This window comes from Falco cherrug, chromosome 5 (genome assembly GCF_023634085.1).
Source record: "Falco cherrug isolate bFalChe1 chromosome 5, bFalChe1.pri, whole genome shotgun sequence".
Lineage (NCBI taxonomy): Eukaryota > Metazoa > Chordata > Aves > Falconiformes > Falconidae > Falco > Falco cherrug.
The window spans coordinates 75,521,228-75,543,561 of NC_073701.1; the positions used below are offsets into that span (position 1 = coordinate 75,521,228).

General features: G+C 36.4%; 1 protein-coding gene and 1 long non-coding RNA gene across 2 annotated transcripts in view; one reads left to right on the forward strand and one right to left on the reverse strand.

Annotated features, from left to right (window-relative positions):
- Positions 1 to 22,334, reverse strand: part of CCDC146 (coiled-coil domain containing 146) — a 74,389-nt gene that overhangs the window by 6,239 nt on the left and 45,816 nt on the right. Inside the window, 12 exon segments of the mRNA XM_055712890.1 lie at positions 3,579 to 3,807; positions 4,437 to 4,661; positions 7,056 to 7,134; positions 7,137 to 7,219; positions 7,333 to 7,421; positions 8,802 to 8,972; positions 10,166 to 10,261; positions 13,528 to 13,700; position 14,408; positions 14,626 to 14,863; positions 16,205 to 16,278; positions 17,620 to 17,677. Coding sequence (XP_055568865.1) covers positions 3,579 to 3,807; positions 4,437 to 4,661; positions 7,056 to 7,134; positions 7,137 to 7,219; positions 7,333 to 7,421; positions 8,802 to 8,972; positions 10,166 to 10,261; positions 13,528 to 13,700; position 14,408; positions 14,626 to 14,863; positions 16,205 to 16,278; positions 17,620 to 17,677 — 1,516 coding nt within the window.
- Positions 1 to 22,334, forward strand: part of LOC129736287 (uncharacterized) — a 34,752-nt gene that overhangs the window by 5,783 nt on the left and 6,635 nt on the right. Inside the window, exon 2 of the long non-coding RNA XR_008732656.1 lies at positions 17,135 to 17,191. This is a non-coding gene — a long non-coding RNA (uncharacterized LOC129736287). The remainder of the gene's footprint in view (positions 1 to 17,134; positions 17,192 to 22,334) is intronic.

Sequence of the window (22,334 nt, forward strand, 5' to 3'; positions counted from 1 at the left end):
AATTTCCTTGGCAAACCACAATTCAGTGCATAACTAGGTGCTGAAAGATTTATTTTCATTATAAACTAAAACTCAAGCCCAAAAATACATAAAAAAGAGTGGGAGGATGTAAGAGCAGGACCAGCATAAACAACAGGATGCAGCTATGCTTCCAGGGATGTTTCCTGTCTGGGGCCAAATTTCTCAACCACTAACTCCAGTGAAAATGCCTTGTTGGAGGCAGTGGTACCTTAATGAGATTAGGGACAGCTCACCAAGTAAAATTTTGCAGGACTGAATAGTTAGTTAGAGAAGAAGGACTATTGCAGCTAAAATGCTGTCCAAACCAGGAAAAAAAAAGAGCATAAGAAGTTTCATGTTCAACTTAAATACTAGGCTTAGTTTTAAATGCAATATGAATTATAAGTGATTAGATGCAGTTTAATCCAAAACTACAGAAAACAAAGCCCATTTAGAGATAACCATGCTATTCTCTGTCTGCTTAAGTGAGGTGACTATAGGCATCTTTTTTTATTTTCTCCTAATTAGTAGTGTTTTTCTTGGACAAGGCTTTATCGCTTTATCTGAGTTCTAAGTCTTAAAAAAAAAAACCACCAAAACCCCTCCTTTCTTGGAATGCTTTGATACAGGGGATATGAAAAGGCACTACAAGACAGGCTTTTCTACGTTTCATTGTAATCAGTCAGGAGGAATTGTTGAAGGATGAACAGACAAGATGGAACACGCCTAGATAAAGGGACTGGTCTCAAGAAGTGGAGATCTGGTCCTTATTTTGGAAACCTCAGAGAAGGCAGGTGAGGTATGTAGAGCATTAGAAAATGGAAAATATCATACCTATTTTTAAAAATGGGGGGGAAAGGAGCTATAGAACTAAAGATAAATTATCTTCACTTTCTGAAGAATAAATCTGGAACAAATCATTGGCCTTTCTTTGTAGGTAGCTAGAAAAGGAAAAAGGTAGGAATAACAGCCAACACAGGTGTTGAGTCACGCCAAACCAGACCGATTTCCTACTATAACAACAGGTGTGTGGATGATAAATAGAAGCTATCATATGTCTTGATTTTTATATAGTTTTGATAGTGTTTCATACGACATTCTCATAAATAAGTTAAGGAAATGGGTTCTTGATGAAAGTATAAGGTAAGTACTACATCAGTAGAATGAGGTTAAGCTTCGAGAAACTGCAAATACTATTTGGAGGAGAAGATTCAAATTCAAAATTATCTTGGTCTGAACAAAAGTCTGCACAAAAGAGATAATATTAAATAACAAATGCAGGGTACTACATTTAGGCAGGAAAAATTACCTGTACAAATACGAAATCAAGGTGAACTGATGTGATACCCTTTCTTTAAAAAAGAGTTGGGTTGTTACATACATTTACATGAAGATGAATCAATACATCATGTTGCAAGAAAGGCTACCGTCCTACCTGGACAAATAAGGAGGAGTGTAACCTGCAAGATGCCTGAATGAATCGTTTCGCCAAGGACTTCATCAAGGTGGGACATTACCCAAGAAAGAAGTTGTAAAAGTGCAGAATCAGGCGATCCCCACGTGCTGAAAGACAAGCTGGCAGGGGAGAGGACCAGCCTGGCTGAACAGAGCGCTTTGGCTGGAACTCAGGGAAAAAAAAGGAGAGCTAACCACCTTTGGAAGAAGGGGCAAGCAGCTCTGGAGGACTACAAGGATGTTGCACAGTTACGCAGGGTGAAGATTAGAGAGGCGAAAGTCCAGCTGGAACTCAGGCTGGCCGCTGCCATAAAAGATAACTAAAAATGTTTTTACAAATACATTAGAAACAAACAGAGGGCCAAGGATAATCTGCATCCTTACTGGATGCGGGGGAGAACATTGCCACAAAGGACAAGGAAAAGGCTGAGGTACCTAATGCTTCTTTGCCTCAGTTTAATAGCAAGACCAGTTACCTTCAGGTTACTCAGCCCCCTGAGCTGGAAGACAGGGATGACGAGGAGCAGAATGAGGTCCCCACAGCCCAGGACAGGAAGGAACTTGGTCAGTGACCTGCTGCTCCACTTGGACACACACAAGTCTATGGGGCTGAACAGGATCTACCCGAGGGCACTGAGGGAGCTGGGGGAGGGGCTCGCCAAGCTGCTCTCCATCATTTACCAACAGTCCCAGCTAACTGGGGAGGTCCCAGCAGACTGGAGGTTAGCCAGTGTGACACCCATCTACAGGAGGGGCAGGAAGAAGGATCCAGAGAACCACAGGCCTGCCAGCCTGATCTCAGTGCCAGGAAGGTTATGGAGCAGAACATCCCGAGTGCCACCACGTGCCACATGCAGGGCAGCTGGGGGATCAGGCCCAGCCAGTGTGGGTTTTTGAAAGGCAGGTCCTGCTTGACAAACCTGATGTCTGTCTATGACAAGGTGACCTGCCTAGTGGATGAGGCAGAGGTTGTGGGTGTTGTCTACCTGGACCTTAGTCAATATTTCAAAAAGATTTAAGGCACCTGTAACAATAGCCTCCCTGTAATGGTGATTTTAGGCTCCACCTGAACCATCATCTGAATGCGGAAGTTTTATGAATGCAGAACAGAAGAATTTTCATGATTGACACTGTCAGTTCACAGAAATCATCTGCATTTTGTTAGTCTATTTGCCCCATTCTAAATCTTACCTGAAGACATCTTTTTTATTTCCCCCCCCTAGTTTATCCTCTTTTTTTTTTTTTTTTCTCTCCATACTGCCTCTGCTCATTTAGATCTGTAGTAGCACTGTAAAGTTCTTTGGGGTATGGTTTGCAAAAGGTATTGTACATTTTATTCTTTTAGTGAAGCATACAATTTCTTTAAAAGGTCAGAAGAAACAGGACAGTGCAAGCACTATTTAAGTCACAGTTTCTATCAATGCAATTATGAAAGGCAATGGTACACCCTAATTTACGATTTTGTGCAGGCACTGACAAAATATGTATGGAAAAAATTACCATCTAGAGATAAGGTCATAAGTAAATGAGCCATTTCAGAAAGCAAGGAAAGAATGTTCCAAACGCTGCAGTTTGTTAGTTGTTTAATGTCATTTTGTAACTAGAACTAAAACTTACACTGTTTTTGTGGAGAAGAAAATATATGGGGATTATATCATTGTAGGCAGCAGAGTTTCTAGAGTAGGCTCAGGGTCAAGTGTGAATTGAGTTATTATTTTAGAAATTTGAAGAGCTAAGTATATCTCCTGCCCTTTCACCTACTCCCATCAACAGAGTTTTAACAAATTTTATCTACATTCCCATTTTTTCCCAATGACTCCCATTCTCCTGTTTAGTCATACTGACATTTCACGCTATGGGGTGGTTTAGCTGAGATTCCATACCCAAGAAGTGTTTTGCATGTGCATAACAAAGTGCATCAACCAGTACATATAAGCATAGAAATTCACATACCTGAAGTTAAAAACATGTATCGATGTTTGGCTAGGCAGGTTTTAATAGACTTTAATAAACTGAACTTTGTTTTAATAAACATCCAGACGTTTTTTCCTATGAAACTACCTTAGGTTTTAAAATACAGAATAATACAAATAATACAAAAAAAAGCTTTCTTTCCCACTAACCTGTATCTGAAGTACCACCAGATGTGCATCCAGGGCATTCTTCACTGGGAGAGCCTTGAACCACAATTTAATCTGTCTCTTTTTCTCATCTTCCTTCAGCTTCAGGAATCTAATCTTTTCATCCATAACTTGCATCTCAATATCTCCATTTCTACACAACATCTCTTGCATGTTTATCTTTTCATATAAAATGCCTATTTCTTCTTCTCGATCTCTGAGCAGACGACCACTGCAATAAGCCCAAAATGAAAAGGTAAAATTTTTAACAAATTGACTCATATTCAGTGTACTCCATTCAAGAACATAACTGGTGACCTTGAAAGATTGTAATAATCTGGGAAAACGTACAAAGGTTTCACGAATATTCATTTAATATCATGACAACACTTTAAACAGGTAACAAAATAATTACAATGTGAAAATCAGGGAACAAACCATTGCAAAGGTTACTCTAGTCTCTCATATAATTTTAAAAGCTCTTCTGGCCTTCCACAGCATACATTTAAAAATGGATTAACATGATCAGGGAGCTTTACATCTGCATTTTTGTACCTTATCTGTGCATAAAGTATAAATGGAGCGGGAGGCTACAAGTTCTTAAGGTGAAGTTCAGTAGCCAAGCCACCATAATTTTTTTAATAATAGTTCTGAGGAACAAACCTTGTCACCAATGGAGAAACAACATCTGTGTAATGCAAAACAGCACTGACATCACGGTGAGGCAGGCTGTTTAGTGAAACATTGTAGGGAGGCAGTCTTTTTAGTATTCCTAACTAGCAGTACTCATCAGCTGAAAAATATTGTTGCTTCATGAAAGTCAAAATGAAACACTACATTACATCAAATTTACATGTATACCTCTCATTTTGTTGCTGAATAGCCCTTTCACATTTTTTGCGTAGCTGCACAATTTCCTCTTCAACGAAGGTGACTGTATTGGTAAGTCTCTCAAGATCCAGACACCGTTGCTTTTTCTTTTCGTTCATCTCATGCATGATTTGTACAATTTTGCAATAATCACTTTTGAGACTGACTGTAATTGCTACATTATTTGTGTTCTTCAGATGTTGTTTCTGCAATTTTCTTTAACATAACAGAAAGTAGGAAAGTTTTCAGTCATTTCAATTTGAAAGCAATACCAGCAATTAAAAGCAGAGCTTAAACTAATTCCTCAAATACACAAAGGATCTTCTATGTCACTCTGCTTCCCAGAAGCATTACAAGAAGTAGAAAGACTCTCTGAGAATAGCTTCTCTCCACAAGCTCTTGCCAGCTTGAAAAGAAGTGGACTATGGCCCAAGAAAAATGCTATAAATGGAGCACTGCACTGCAGCTCTTTTCTTCTCTGCTGGGTAGCCCAAGGGGCCGTAAGAAATATGTTCAAGAGCAGAAGCATAAATTGTGATGCAAAGTCTTAATATGTAGAAATCCTTCCCTTTTATTTAAGGAGCGATATTTCAATAATTTTGTGGTTGCAATTAAAATATTTCCAGGTTTACTGTTTATAAAACAACGTACCACAATATTCACACAAGAAAGGAAATGATAATTTTCCCTGTTTGACAGACAAGAAAAAAAAATCATAATGAAAAGTTAGTGACAAGATCACATTATAGATCCTTAAAAATGAAGAACAGAACTCATTATTTCCAGCCATCTTGCTGGCCAGGAGATGAGGGTCCCTCCCTTAAAAGGCAGATTCTTGTTGCCACACGGATCATTCATTTGCTCACAACTTAAGAGTTACTGCATTTGATCTTCTTGATCAAGACTGTACTTTATCTACACTGGGAGGATATTCACGTCAATACAAAAGAGGTAGTGAAAGGAGAAGCATAGTCTCCTGTTAGAATACAGAACTGCAGATGAAATATCCTGCCTGCCCTCATGGGATCCTTCACTGAGTTGCTGAATTACTGTATACAGAGCAGTGAGCGAGCTTCTTTCTGCTTCATTTCCCCTGTGTGTCTAACACTTCTGAGTTCCACAGGGTTTACTGAATTGAATTAAACTTCTGTAAAGCAAGTTTCAGACTGAAAGCATGACAGTTTTGCAGAAATGCAATGTGGTATTAAATATTTTCTGAAAAACCTTTGCCTTATTTGGACTGATACTCTGTCCTCCAGATTGTGTAGGCTGCAGTTAAGTCAGTGATAGTAGGATGCTAAAGCCTATTACTGGGATTAAAAACACTTTCCATAGTCAAGAGAATTACTGAAAAGTCTATACCTCTTGCTAGTTTTAAATCTAGTGTTGCAGAGATGAAAATGTCTATTGGATCTGTACTAGAGTAGGGTCATCTGTGATAATTAGCTATTTCTGATACATAGACAACATATAGCTGCATTCTTAGCCTTTTTTTTTTTCTCCTTTCATTAGTAATTGACTGGGAAGGCCTCAAAAATTTTACCACAAAATGTCAGCTTGTGCATCTTGACAAAATCACTTAAATCACTGACATTCTACTTCTTTTCTAGCTACCTCCAGCATGACTTTGAATTCAAGCTACTCAGAGATTCACAATACACTTTGAGTGAATGTATCCTGAATGCATACTTTGGTCTGGTTGTGCAATTTTTTGACACCGAAAAAAAAACGGTTTGGGAAAATCTAATTATTTTTCAACTACTCAGCTTTGGCTGTGCTGTTTTGCACACACAGTTAACTATTCACTATCTTACTACTTTCCCAACTACTGATTTCAGAGACATTGTCATTCTGTCTGTATTGCAGAACATCATCACTAGGATGACGAGATGGCAAAAAGATACCTCCACTACATCATGGTCTAGGGAAAAATAGTCACGAGCACCAACTGTTCTGCCTCATCCTCTTTTGTTGTGAATGTAACCTTTCGTTTTGACTAGGATTGCCTGGAAATTGAAAACATTCTTTGTTTTATCTGAAATAAATGTTATGCAATAAACTTCAGTTTGAGTTTGAACCAAGAACCCACTTTGTTCTAATTCAATAATTAGCTGCATTACTAGCTAGCGAATCACTTAATAGTACCATGCACCAGTCCATTGTGGAATCATATATGTATTGGACTTCTTTTTTTCCTAAGGATAGCAAGTATGAGTACAACAGTGTTGTTCATATGGAATGAAACAGCATGATAATGCATATGCTAGAGGCTCGAGAACTGTGATACAAAGGAAATGCAATGACAATTTATCCCTTCAAAGGATGGGAAAGTGAGGGAGTAGCCAGACAAACTTCAGAAATGCTTTGTGCCATGCAGTGATGCCCAATATATATAATAATTATATATATATATAAAATAAATAAAAAAGGGGATAAAAAATCGGAACAGATTATGTAAGGTTGTTGCTAAATTTCTTTGAATCAGGTTTTAAAAATCAGGATAACTATCAAGGATGATATAGGCATAGTTGAAGTTGGACTAGAATCTCTTAAAATGCTTTCTAATCTTACATTTCTATAATTGTAATTTACAGCTTACTTAAAACTCACCTTTCCTTGGTTAAAACAGTATTCCGTAAATTTTTAATTTCATTTCCTTGCAATTTTACCTGGGTTTTAATTTCACTTCTTTCTGCTGAGCGGTGTGCACCAAGTTTATACATTTATTCCTTTCATTTTGGATAACATCATACATTTTAGCAAATCCTTGGAGTCTGGAGAAATTACAAGTGTGAAAGAAATGATTATTAGAATCTTATGCATACATTACTTGGATAAAAATTGCTTTAAAAGACATTTTTCAGCTAATGTATTGTTATTTTCTTACCGGTTTTTGATTTCTGTTTTCCTCTTTACATACTTTCTTATTTCAAGATCCTTTCTTTTCATTTCTTTAATAATATTTTGGAGTTGTATCTGAAATTTAAATAGAATTCAGTGAGCACTTTAGATATATCAAAGAATCTTCAAAGAAATGACTCAGAGCAGCTATTCCTCTTAGACAAGCAAAAGACAGTGAGGTGAGATTATTCTAAGAACTTTAATTATAATGAAATGCTTTTATCGTAACAACACTGAAGAACAGAGTTTTTCTACATATATTAAGCTTACAATGACTTATTAATATGGATAATTTGATGCTGCATCTTAAAATGTTTAGTCCCTTGTATCTGGAGTTCTATTGTTTCTATTAAACAGCCTCTCAGTTCCATCACCATATAATTATTTGGTATATGCCCCACTGAAATTGTACCTTTTCAAATAAAATTTCTTTTTAACTCTTTTCTGGCTTTCCAGAAATCATTGATGATTTGTTTTTCATTTTTCATTGACTGAGTAGAATGGTACAGTTATATTCTTTTAGGGCTCTGGATTTTCTCATTTCAGTTGTGTTCAGTCCTTACTAGCCTGTCATTAACCTTCAATGGACCGGCATTTTCTCACCTCCCACTGGTATCAGGAGGAGGAGACTGGTATTAGAAAAAGCTGGTAGATGTTAGGTTGCAACTCTGGACATACTTTTGTGTTCACCAATTTATATTGTTGGGGTTTTTTATCTGTTTATGGGCTGATTTTTATTGAAGGTACAAAGCCTGACATGTTTCTTTGTTTTATTTTTATAGACAGTCAAAGATTCCCAGCGTGCTAGAAGGGTAGCTTAAGTGATGTATTTGAATACAGACATACATTGAGGAAGCATAGTTTGTTCCTATACAGTAACTTGGCATTTAGTATATACTGTGCGACATTACAGCACATAAATGATATTTTAACACCAGCAAAATGCAGAGAGCAAACACATGAACTAGTCAGTAGGAAGTTTTCTTTCCCTTTTTTTCAAATTAATGTAATGATTTATGCCTTGAAATATAACAGGAAAATAAAACCTGCTGCTTCTCCTTGGAATGAGTAGCAGTTCTGTTTATCTTCTAATCTTCTAATAATTTGTAAAATAAAACACGCAGTTGTACTTCCAAGAATCTCAATTGAGGCTGTCTACTTTTCTGCCTCTTTTTTCCAAAATTGTTCATTTTATTCCATAGGCTTGAAAGAAAATATGCTTTGAAAGAAAATACCATGTTTCAACTAGGGCATGATATTTTAATATACTGTTGCACTGCACCATAAATTAGCAATAAAACACCACAGTACCGTCACCTTCCTGTGTTGTGATGGAACTTCAAAGAACAATAGGGAATCAGAGCCTATAAGGCTCCCCTCATCAGTAATTTAATTTCTCCCTGTACCAGCTTTTACTTTAGAACAGTATTTCATTCGTATGAGATCATTTTTTACCTGGGCCTTCTGAACATCCCTAGATTTCTGTTCCCTCTCTTCAACTTTGAGCCAAGTCAGATGTGCAAGTCTGGATAATTCATTTCTGCATTTTTCCTGCTCTTTGAAAAGCCAGCCTTCTTCAGCAATGTATTCTTCTAACATGCGGGCATCCATAGCTGACATACTTTTCTAAAGAATGATGCATCAGCGTTGGCAAACCCAAAGTTGGAAATACTTTGGGTTTATCTGTAAACATATATACAGGCTACATGGATTAAAAAAAAAAATAAAAATATTGCTTTAAAATACCAGCTGAAACACCATGCACAATTGCACAATCCCTGTAATATGTCAAAATATTTTATCATCTAGAACTTCTGTTCCTCAGACTAGCACGTCTTTCAGCTATTGCCCATTGGGTAGAACGGTTCCTTATGGCCATATCATCTTTAAGTAATATTACTTATTTCAGTCAGGTCTTGACATGGCCATGCTACACAATGGAAGTAGTCAATGTCCAGCTGAGCCTTGACATTAAGAGTCCAACTGTAAACATTTAAAACACAGCACAGTATCTAGATGCCTGGAGTTGTTGCAGATGCAGTCAATAGTCAGTGAACTCTTACAGAGCTGTTTGTTCTACCCAGTGTAGGCTGAGCTACTTAGCAGGAGGTGAACAGAGGGCTTCCTAGGCTCCACTGACCACCTGGCTAGATTGTTATTCACTACTGTGGCACAGTGACATGTAGATCCCAAATATATAAGTATTCAAACACAGACTGTATCCCACCTGATAATGCTAACGAATTCAAAGACAGCACAAAAAGAAAATGGATATAAAGATAAGAAGATAAGGGGGTATGATCTTAAGAAGAAGGTATGTCTGAAATACATTGCTTCTTACAAAGTCATTTATATAGTGGCAAGTGCTAATACTCTCATAACTGAGATGTCTGCACTTCCACATTATATATAGCTGTGCTGAGTATAGACAGACACCCACAAATGAAAAAAACGTGAAGATGAAGGATTGTAATGTACAAATGCTGAACTGTCCTTGTTTCAACAAGACAATGTGCCATATCCAAAGGAAATGTATACCCATCATACTTGTAGCTGTAACATCATTAATGATATTCAGACTTAACCTAGAAAGTAAATTTGCTTTCTACCCTCCAATATGTGACCACTAACACCAAAAGATGTTTTTTAAATATGACAAACGAGTAGTTATTAAAATCAAACAAATACTATTGCGTGTTTTCTCACCAGAAAGCTGCAGCTAGAAACTCCCACAATTTTTTCTTGACACAGACCCTTTATTCTCATGATCAAAACCCAACTATTATAGTGAAAAAGTGTGAGAAAGCAGAACTCAGCACCTGTTCAGCTAAACTTCTCTTGGTCATTTCAATTTCCTTCTGCAGTTCTCGTCGTCTTTCTAATAATACTCCCTTACTTTTAGAGATAGCTTCTGCCTAGAAAAATAAACCAAGCACAGTGAGTGATGCAAACAAAAGATGTGGAAAATGTAAACTGCAGATAATCTTATTTGAAGTAGTTACACAAATTAAGAAATGGTTTTTCTGTCTTGTTACAATAGCTAGTCCAAGAGTTCTTTGTTGAGCAGAGCTGCTCAGCAACATAACCAAGTTTCTGAAATTTTTCTTTTAAGAATTTAACTACAAACATTAAACTTCACAAAGCCCAGTTTAAGTACAGAATTTATAAGGGTTATTTTTTTCCGCAACTAAACTGTCATTAAAAAAGCAAAAATCACAGAGTAAAGATGTAATTTCTAAATTCACAGAGGATTTTCTGAGTGATATTCTGACCTACTGAAGGAAAAAAAATAGATCTACCACTGATTTTAATACAGTCTGTATTTCACATCTGTGTAGATATCATATTTTTTGCTTTTCATTATTAAAGTAGGATTTTCCTGTTTCCTCAGTCAAAAAGAAAGTCAAAACTAACACCACAAACAGGTACTATTTTTTCTTGTACATTATGGGAAAATTTATTCAAACATTTAAAAATGAAGCATGTGAAGGAAGACGCATTAGAAACTGTCTTCCGACTAAAATACATCTGAACAATCCCACTACAACTACTTGCATGATACAACTTACAAGGCAACAGGTTCTTTTGGCCTCACAGTGCCTAACTTCACTTAAAAATTCTTTATGTTAATAAGAAAAAAAAAAGGAAGAAATACAGCAGGCTAACTATGCAGGCGTATGTTGCCTGTCTGTAATTGCAAATCTGTAATTCATACAGGTGGGGAAAAAATGACACTGACCAACAAATCTGGAATCTATTTAAAGACGCTGCACATAACCCTGGGGTATCTTTCTTAGATCTCAACCAGATGTCAGAGTCCAAAACACTATACCTCAATACAGATAATGAGATGTTTTGCACTTACAGTTTTCACTTCTGTGATCGTATTATAAAATCAGATGTTGTTCACTTGTATTAAGGGAAAGGGAAACGAGGCACAGTAAAGGTTAAACTGTGGAGTTACTTTGGTTTCCACTGCCAACTCTGAGATCTGTTTTGGCGTACACTTGCTAAAAAGTCAATAAAACCTATTCTAAGCAAGTTACTTTCACCCTTGTGGAGGGAGCAAACACAACTGTCCTGTGGAGCATGCATTCTGCTGTGTAAAAAGCTGTAGTGTCTGTAAGTAAGCATTTCCACATTTTCAAGGTGGGATTCTAAAGATGCCATCAAGTTCTTGAGTCTCAAATTAGAAAGCTCACATAAACATCTTTAATCCATTAAGGACTTTTGTTCACATAAGACGTGACTAAACTTAGGCACTTTTGGCTGTCTGCATTGGCTTGCCCAAGGCGGCACACGTGGAGAGGAACAGCAGTTCTGCTCTGAGCTGATGACAGCCAAACCGGCCAATTCTCTTTCACACAGAATGTTGGTGTTTAGCAACAGCTGACCTTTCACAACTTACTAAGAAGAAAAACACATTTGAAGGAAGTGTCCCTGTAATTTCCTTATTCTATAAACCAGTCATTCTGCACTTAGCACGTGACTTCAAGTGAGAGAAATTCAGGGAAGTACATTGATTTCACTTAGAATCACAATGCATAAATACAAATCTGGCTTTTTAAGTAGTTAAAGGAACTACTTAGTTCATTTAGTTAAGTGCGTTAGCATGTGGGGATTCTTTGCAATGCAACTTCATCTTTAAGGGTCTCGTTACAGGTCTCATCCTTTCACAGTGTGAAGGGGCTGGGTTGGGTTGGGTTTGGATCTCACCCAGGACTGTGAACTCTAACGCAGCCGTTGGTGCATTATGGCATTTGATTTTAGTATTACGTATTTTTGAACAACTGTGGTTCTCCCTCCAGGAATATTTCTTCAATAGAAACACAGGAAAAAAATACCATTTCCCAGATTCTCTTAGCTGATATTGAGCAGAAACTCAGTATGAGCTTTAAGATCAAAGTCTGGAATACGAGTCAGCCCTTTAATCAATATTTCAGAAAATCAAATGTAAAACTTTTTTATACAGTTACAGAGCTTTCCTCCCTCCTCCCAGGTGGGCTTATATTACTAGGTAATTAACACATATGTAAATTCAGGAGGAATTTCAGGGGAGACCAAAAAAAATGTATTATTTAATAATATTAAATATTATTGAGTAATGTTTAGAGTTGATTAAATAGCAAAGCTAAGTATCCATAACTTTTGATATCATACAGTTATTCTAAAAAAGTTTCCAGTGATGTAAATAAGACTTTTTTTTCTGCCCCAAATTGCTTAGAGGGACCAAGAAAAAATTCAAGAATACTCTGTCAAAGGAGGAAACATCAAGTCCTGTGGAAAAATATTCACCTCACTAAGCAAGACCAATTTTACAAGACTGACTTAAAATTTAGACTAAGTAAGGAGCTAGTATAGGAGAAAAGCTTAAGAAAGACAGAATGGAAGAACCAGTGATGAGAGGAAAAGAATATGAAAAAGTTATAGACAAAGTAAATTTTTAAGAAAGAATTGGACAATAAAAGAAGGAAATCCTTTGCATAGACAAGTAGAATGAGACTGCCCTTTAAAATTGACGCAGTAGAAGGCACAAATAAAACAGAAAAGAGTGAATCAGTATGGGAAAAGGAATGGGTGAAATACTACTGCAGGGAGGAAATGAGGAAGGTGAAAAGTGAGTGGAAACAAAGAGAACACAGGGAATTATTTCATATTATTTAATACCAAACTTTATGTGGTGCCTGTTTCCTGTCCCCTGGAATAATGTTAAATAGCTTATAGATTATTTACAATAATGTACAAACAATCTTCAAATTTAAAATATTATTTATCTTCTCATCATTTGGGAGCCAGGGAGTACTTGGCTCTGTTTTTCTGATACAAATTTCTTTGATGCCAATGGGCAAGTCACTATATTATTTTGCTCATAAATGACAATTCCACAGGACTTTAAAGGAAGACATGACTCACAGTGCCAATATAATCTCCCAGTTCTCCTTCATAGGGTGCTCCCACCTAAAATTCATTTCTTAAGAATAGTCCAAATATACCTTGATGCAGTATTTTTATTACAGCCAGAACACCTAGAGGTTTCTTTGTTAGTTGTAGCAACACTTGACACTTCCATGTACACAAGACTTAAAACAGTCTTCTCCCCTTCCAAATTTTAGGAACAGTTGAAAGATTTCATAGACAGATTTCTTACGAGAAAATTTAGAATCAATGCATTCATACATACCTCTAATTTCAGTCTTTTATGCTGTGACTTATCTTGTTCCAAGGAATCATTAATCACATTCAGTTGCAACTCCATCTTTTTTAGATTTCTCAGTTCTCTATCTTTCTGTGTTTGCTTGTGAATGAGAATATCATGTTGCTTTTTTTTCTCCAAGACACATTTATGTAAATTATCTTCCAGAGCTTCTATATAGATAGACACAGAATTTTAGAAACAGGTGACTTGTCCCAGACACATATGCAAACAGGCATGATCATTTTCATGGGTTTAGAGTACTGCATCATTAAAGGCTGAGCAGTAAGATAAACTCATAAACTACTGACACAAATTACCTAAAAAAGTAGCATTTTTATAACTTCAATTAGTGATAATCCTAATTATGTCAATGAGGTCTCACAATCTGTTCCAAATATGCTAAAAATTCCCAAGAAACTCTTACTTAGAAGAAGAAAACAGATGTTTTAGTATGAAGGAATATTTACATTTGCTTCACTCAAACTTTTCAAAGTGCCACTATCCTGTAACTCCAAACTTTAAAGGCAAAAGCATTGTTGCTGAGCGTATATTACAACTATATACCTTCCTCTGCAAAGAAGGAATCATTTGAAGCTTGAAATCAACCTAACAGTTTATTTTACTTTACCAAATATATATAAATTCATAATACAAGGGAATATTAAAGAGAAGAGTAACCAGTTCCCACTGAAATTCAGGAGTATATGGGTGCACAAATCTATGATTCTTATTTGAAAATGAAAACACTGACATATTTTTTTCTTGTTCAATTTACTTTCTGTGGGTTACACAGAAAAAAATATATTTTCACTGGAGAGAGAAACACACTAAAAGATTTCCCTTTCAGAGAAAAATCCAGTTTCACTCTCCCAGGATTTTATCAAATGCTTATGCTTTTTGATGTTCTTCTTCAAGCCAGATCCTAGATTCCAGTAGTTTATATAAACATTTCTGAAGTAAAAAATAAGCCTGGTAATTTCTAGTCTGCACTGGTTGCAGCATAAAACTTGAAAACATAAGCAATACAGCAGAAAAGAGAAACAGACCTTTGAGAACATTGTTCACTCATACTACATGGCTTACATCTACCACTAACCTGTCTGACAGGACCACTGATGCCTTCTCTCTGCTAATTTCTAGCAACTTTGTCAAAGTAATACATTCTCTTTCTTTGCTTTCTAGCAAAATTTGTTTCCCATGCAATTCCTTCATTACATCTTGTCTTTCTTGCAAAATTTCCTCAGTCCTTTTTTCAATGGCTTTCAGGGTATCACCCAACTCTTCTATTTGGTCATTAAGGGCTTCTTTCTTCTCAGCATCACTGTGGATATATTTTAACAAAACAGTAGGGGTTAACACTTCCACATGCATATTTAAATGGCAAAATATAAGTTGTAAGTTTTCATAGACACACGAAATCCTTTCAACACCACAACTATCCACATTACACGTTTGAAAGCAGACTACAAACAGTGAAAATCTTCAAATGCCAGTACAGTTCAACAATACAATTGCAGATAGTCACGGGACTAACAGGGAGTTTAGAACCATGACAGTCCTAAAAAGAGTTCCAGAAAACTGATTTCTGTCAACATTACTAGGTACATGCATGTGACACTTCTAAATACTATTCCCAAGACTGGAAACACTGGTTACTTCATTCTGTAATGTGACACAAGGATAAAGAGCCATTTAAATATTTCATTAATAGCAATCTACACAATGTACTAGCTTTTTTTTAACTGCTTCTCTGTAACACTATAGGAAAAACTTGTATTTATTAATGGCAGAGTTGCATTAAGGAGAGTAGTGAGGAAAATGCAGAGGAAAACTATTACACAAGTTTTAAAACTGAGAAATTTAACACAGTAAAAGAACTTCTATATTACGAATAGGGACTGTAAGCAGGAGACACAAACTTCAGTGTAACCCTGTGCCTGAACAGGGTACAAAAAACATCCTTTATCTGGATGGCAATTGGACTGCTGGGATCTGTGAGTGACCTGGCTGAAACTCCATAGTGCTAATTAGATTTTACACATACAGAAACCAGTACATGTCATGCTCCAGGGGAGAAAAAACCTCAGCTACACAAAAGAGAAAAAGAAAAGGCTGGCTACTGGCTTACATTTTCCCTGTTGAAATATTAGAGACCAGAATTCACACCAGCAGCTTACAGCAAAGCACCTCTGACTAAAGAACTGATACAGAAGTACCAAGGGAGAATGATGATTTAGCTCAGGCCAGACTGTTAGCAGCGAAAGCTGCTAGTTTCACTGAGGCCAACAGAGATAAGCTAATATACAGTCACTGAGGACTAGAAACTGTAAAAAAGCCTAATTGCTAGATTACACGGTACATTATTTTCCATTAAAAATCTACTAAGTAGATCCGAGGTATAGTAATGTAGAACAGTAAGATGGTTAAGCAATTTGCGACCAAGCTTTTTTCTAAATTTTTCTTTGTTGTACTTAAATTTACAATGTTCATTGCATATGCTGTATTTTTCAGCACAGTGCATGGATTTTAAGTGGTTTATAGATTCTTTTTTAAATGCTGATCCTAATTTTAATCAACAACTATACTCAATCATCTCTGTAATAAATGAAAGGATGTCATACATATGTATTTATGTATACATAATTATTTATTAAAAGCATACATTTTTTTCTGATTAATTTCCTCAGTTTCTTTTCCAAGTAGTGCTGGAACACCAAGGATCTCAACTAGCTCATCCTAGTGACAAAACAGAAAAGTTAGATTAATAGCCTCAAAATCTGATGTGATTTCATAGAAGTAATATTCCCCTAGAACTGCTGTGAAAATGGGCAGGAAAAATATTTTTATTTATTTGAGATTTTCATAGGGAACCGTAGCTGCTAATTTTGAAACTAAACACTGATGTTTACAATTTTAATATGTCTGCAAAATAAAAATTATGCTTGAATGTTATGAATACATCTGATTATCTTATCTATATCATAGAAAGGAAAGCAGCAAAGATCTGGGTATGTTTTTTAATTCTCAGGATAAATCTGTATTAACTTGGATCTGAGCATATGTTAGAGAAGCCTACAATAACACAACATAGAAAACATGTCATTACGGAAATAATTTTTTAATCAAAAGCATGACTATTATTTCCTAAAGGAGTAATAATGGATATAGCACAGCAGCATGTTTCATGCCTATTGAAAAATTATGTAATATATAATGTAACACCATGTAATGAATCTGGAATGACAACCAACACACAGAAGATTCATCGTTTCCTTGGACAAACATGTACCCATATACACATACGTGCACAAACATACACACACAGAGATGTATATACACACAGTTAATTTTGTGTTACTTTTAAATTAGCCTGCTTCTCCAGAAGCTTTTTCATTTCTGTCTCATCTATTAACATCACCTTTTGCTTGGATGAAACTTCTTCCTTTATTGCATTAATTTCTGCTTTCCTTTGGATTACTTCTTTGCAAAGCTCATCACAATTTTCTTTCAACTCTTTAATTTTCTTATCTGCTTCCTTTAAAAATGAAGTTAAAGATCAGATTAGTTTTATTTTCCCTTTCATATTTTGCAGGTTTGTGATATTACAGAACCATTAATACTGAATGATGATAACACTGTTTACAACAAGGTATGAAATAAAATTTTCTATCAGATGTGTGTTTCTTCTATCAGTAACCAGCAGAATTTTATTGCCAACAAATCCACATATATTCATCAGGATTTATGACTGCAAATGTATTTCCTATACTCACATCCTAGAACCAAAAACTTGCAGCAATCTTTACATGCAGTATCCATTTGCTGAGTATAGTCAAAAAATTTCTCGAGTAAACTTAAGAAAATCCAGACCTTTTCTGAATCAGTTATTCATTGCTTGCCCTAGAGTTATCAAACCTGAACAATGCCTCTCCTATAAAATCTACCTCTTGATTTTTCTATGTATTCCAGATTTTAAATAAACTTTAGAGGTACACACTGTGAAAACATTTTCATTGCTATTTTTATATGTTAGCTGACAGAACATAAACCATGGCTTTTCTCATGTTTTGTACTTACCCTTTTTTTTTGAATTCTTTCATATTCATTTTCCAGAAGCCTTTTTTCTTCTTGCAAACTACAAGAAAATCAAACCAGCACTAAAATATTAGCAATATAATAGATATTACTATAATGCAGTAAATGGTTAGAAAGTACAGAAGCCTATCACGTGTTAAGACTAAAATGTATGGTGAATTTTCATCAGGGACAATCAAAAAGTGTCCAGATTTAAAGGAAGATTGATGACCGGTAACTGGAAGTCATGAAAGACAGGTTGTACACATATGAAGGCTTTTTCTACAGTGCACACACCCACACTTTTGAACCCTATTCCTCTTAGTCTTACCACGTCCTGCAAGGATGCATTTATGCCTCATTCACCCTTGTCTTTACACTAGCAGAGTATAACAGGTCAGATGGCACCCTACACCCACAGTTCATCCCAACCTCAGAAAACAAAATTTTAACATGGAAATGAGGCAAAACGGAAGAGGAGGTGGGTTATAGACCCACAAAGACACCACACATCAAGTAAAGTGCAGTTGCTAGTGAAAACTTTCTTCTTCTTTTGAGTGATTGTTCACACACACATTCACACTGTAAACAACTTGAAGTGAAGCTCCTCAAATCTGAACAGACTCCATATAAAAAAAGTCCTGAAAAGTGACAGTGGTTGTAGACTGGTAAGTCTAAAAACTAATTTGAATTCCACTGGTGTTCAAACACCCACAGAGGGAATGAGCTTGCAAAAAAAAAATCTTTGAAAGAAAAAAGTTGAATGTATTTATCAATGACTGAATTTATCAGACTTCCCCAAAAATGGACAAAATTAATTCTGTGATAGGAGTTTTGTTTTGGTCTGCTCCTGTGTACTGTGCCCATAAACTACAACTGAGAATATTGTGTTCGGATGCCACGTGGGTCACACACAGTGTTTGCACTTACCGTCAGGTTGTCTAAATGTATAAATATGTTAATAAGGACAATTCATATTCCTCACACATTTTGGCAGGATTCCTAGATGAAGTCCTTAAGACTGGCATAATCACACTAACTAAATGAATGTCCACTTTGCACAAATACCCGTAACAGTTTGCCACAAAAAATTATTAAATAAGTCCTGTGCAAACTGATTAAAGAGGTACTGCATTACTTGTCATCGTCTGTGCTGTGCCCTCTTTAATATCACGTCAGATGATCAAAACACGAATCCCAAAACTCAAGAGAGCAAATTGTGACACTGTTTTTGGGGTGTTTTTTTTTCACATTCCTCCCTCATGAGGACAGATTCCTGTGGAGCCATTCCAGTTTCACAACAAAGACTTTTCCATCCAGCAGAAGTAAAATGATTTGAACACCTCATTTTCTGTGACATAAACAAAGGCAATACTGAACAGCAAGCACCAAGTTACCTTAAAAGGTGGCAGACCAACTACTTCCACACAAAAAACAGCGAAGGTGTGAAAAGGGGTGAAAGAAGTTAAACGTCTCCCTTTTGAGCAATGAGTTTGGTCCAGCTGCCCATACCCAAAAGTTAAAGACAGGTAGCACTACGCTAACACAGCCAGACTTCCTTACTGTCAGGGATAAAAGCAGGAACCTCCAAAGGGCAGGTCATCTGACATCCCAGGTGCTTATTTTAGGATGAGAAAAATTACCAGTTGAAGATAACATATTTCTTTCTGTTGACTCTAAAGGGAGATCAGGATGATAAACTCAGATTAAGAAATCAAATAAGATTCTTCAAAGATTTCAAGGTCAGTTTCTGATTTAAGAGCTATATGGACACAGAAGCTTAATGTAAGACTAGCAGAGAAAATCTGGTACTTCCATTTAGCATATGAATCTTGTAATTTGTGATATACAGACATTAGCCTCATGACTTCCTGTAAAATACTTAGACATCAATCACAACAACAAACACCAGAGCTGCAACTGGCTTTAGGCATTTAATAATTCCCATTGTTTTATAGCCCTTCTTTGATTGGTGTATTTTTCAATGTGTGGTTTTTATTATTATTGTTATTATACCTATAGCAACATACATAACAAAAAGAATATGAAACTCGTAAGATTAAACATTAATGTTTGCATATGTTTTTCACATTGCTTTACTTATTTTCGTGAAGCTTAATAGCAGTACTGTACATGAAAAGCTATCATGGATGCAGATGTAATGAGTTAGAAAAAAGCACTTGGAAAATTGGAGCATTAATGAAAATACATTCCAGACTTTTCCCTGCAAGATGTCTACAGCTGCAAACTGACACAGAAATAAAAAAATTAACTCAGAGAGATTAAGAAATCTAGTGGTAGTTGTCAACAAAGGTCCATTTCAGTTCCTCAGCTCACCAAATAGCCAGAACATTATCATTACAAATCACATCATGCAAAAAATTGAACTCTTTCACCACCTCTGACACATAGCTGAGATTGCTGAGGAATCCACAGAAAGTGCTCAGCACCTCACAACTAAAATCTAGTGACTGCAAGTAGAAAATTTCACAGCTGACAAGCTGCTAGCATGAGATTCTTGTAAGGCTCCTAGCTGTAATTAGTTTGTGTGTAGTGGCGAATACAGCCACAAGACTAGTTGATAACAACTTCAACTGTAACTCAACTTATTTTACTTATGCCTTGTAATTTTTTACTAGAAAACCTATGGACAAAAGCTTAACTTTTCACTTTTTATTACTGAGTGACTAATCCTGAAATAATTAAAAGCATTGAAATAATCTCCATATTTGCAATGCTTTTACAAGGACAAACTCAGTTTTGCAATCCTGACTTGCATGCCAGTTAGAACAAACCCTTGCTGATCACATCGATCCTTTCCTTGTTCTTGTGCTAATGTGATTTTTTGGTCTATATTTTCATTCACTGAGGATTGTTCAGTCCCAGTTATATAAAAGACTTCATGGTTCTGGATGTATTTGTACCAGAACTGAACTGAGATCACTATTTTACTTTATTACACTTGCCTAATAGTTTTCGGGAGGAAGAAAACTCCTGGAATCAGCTCTGACTCTGCGGTAGTGGCCCAAATTTTATAACCTCAGTGAAATCCTTCCAGCTCTTGTTCCCCTTCTATGCTGAGCACTGAGGCAGACACACTAGCAACAAAGCCAGTACAACCACATACAGCAGAACAGCAACACAAACTGGAAGAGGAGGCACATACCTACAGTGGGAATACACCACACCCATGCAGTCACCCTCAGGGTGACTTTCCCAACAGCTGACGTATCGGAACTGCTTCTGAATACCTCACATATCTGTTCATGAAAAAAGTCACAAAATTTCTGAAAACCTGCTGATACCACAGTGCTGAAAGCAATTTAAATTTACTCTTGGCATGTTGACTACTCATTGGAACATTACAGAATTAAAAGAGAAGATAAAATATCACCTTCAGCTGTTGAAAAACGTATCTGATCTGGACAAAAACTTGTTTACAGAGGCAAGCAAATAGGAAAAGAAATATGGAAAATATTGAATATTAGGATCTCAAGACAAAAACATACTTTGCTAATGTTATGGTATATCTATAAGCTCAAGAGAAAAAAAATACTATTGTCAGATTTGAATCCGAGTGCAAAAAGGGTGCTAAATGCCCTTACCTATCAGAGAAAGTGAACTGAGGCAGGAAGTAAAGGCAGCAGAGACTAGAGATGCTTCAAAGAAAGGCTTACAGTAACAGGGAAGCCGAAGACCTCAGAAACTCTCTCTTGCTTCCAGCTCAGCAGTATTTCCGAGTAGACAAGATCCAAGACTTCTAAGAAAAGGACAAAGCAATAGATAAGAGACACAGATATTCCCATCCAAAGCTATTCTGCTCCATGTACCCCACCTGCCATACATAAGAAGGTAAATAAGCGATATGTTTGTTTTCAGAGTAAACAGCCATTAGTCATAATTCCCAATGAGTTTACTTGTAAGTGCCAAGCACAGCTGGGACTGTATTAACACAGTTGGACAACAAGGAAAACTGTGCTCCAGAGAGATCAAGGGCCAAGAGAGGCTGGACCACGAGTTTCTATTCTCCTGAGAAATGAAGTAAACCAAGCAGTCACCTAACAGCAAATTTGTACTATCTTTGATGCAGCTTCCTCTCTGTCTGTGACACCACCCATGCACACAAGTATTTCAGAAGATACTGCTTTCTTATTCATATACAATCATCAGGCATATAGATCTTCATTTTACACCAGTGTTACTATTAAATCAGCTGCTACTCACAACTCTATTCTGGACATTCATTTTCAGTAGCTTTCAGAGGCACCAAACCCAGCCCTTTGTTAGAAACATATATGCACATCCATTATCTGTTTTTCTTCATGGCTCATTTCTGATTTCCCCACTACATTCACTCATCCATCCCCACATATTCTGCCAGTCCTGTTCATTTACACTACTCCCAATATTAAAATCCCTTTAATTTCTGGAAAGCAGTTACCTTCTTTCCCAATAAACAAATCCACACATAAGCAAGGCACATCCTCCTCACTTCAAACCCACAACAAACTTAAGACCCAATTGCAGGGTTCCAAACAATGAACTAAATTACCTGCTGCTCTTAAGTTTAGAAAGTTGACAAATTAAGCTGGAGTGGGGGGATGATGATGCGAAAGAGATCTGTCAAACCATCCTGCAGCAGCGCAAATTAACAGAGAATCAGATGTTCACTGTCTCATCCAACACAAAAACTACAGGGCATGAAATGAAGCTGGTAG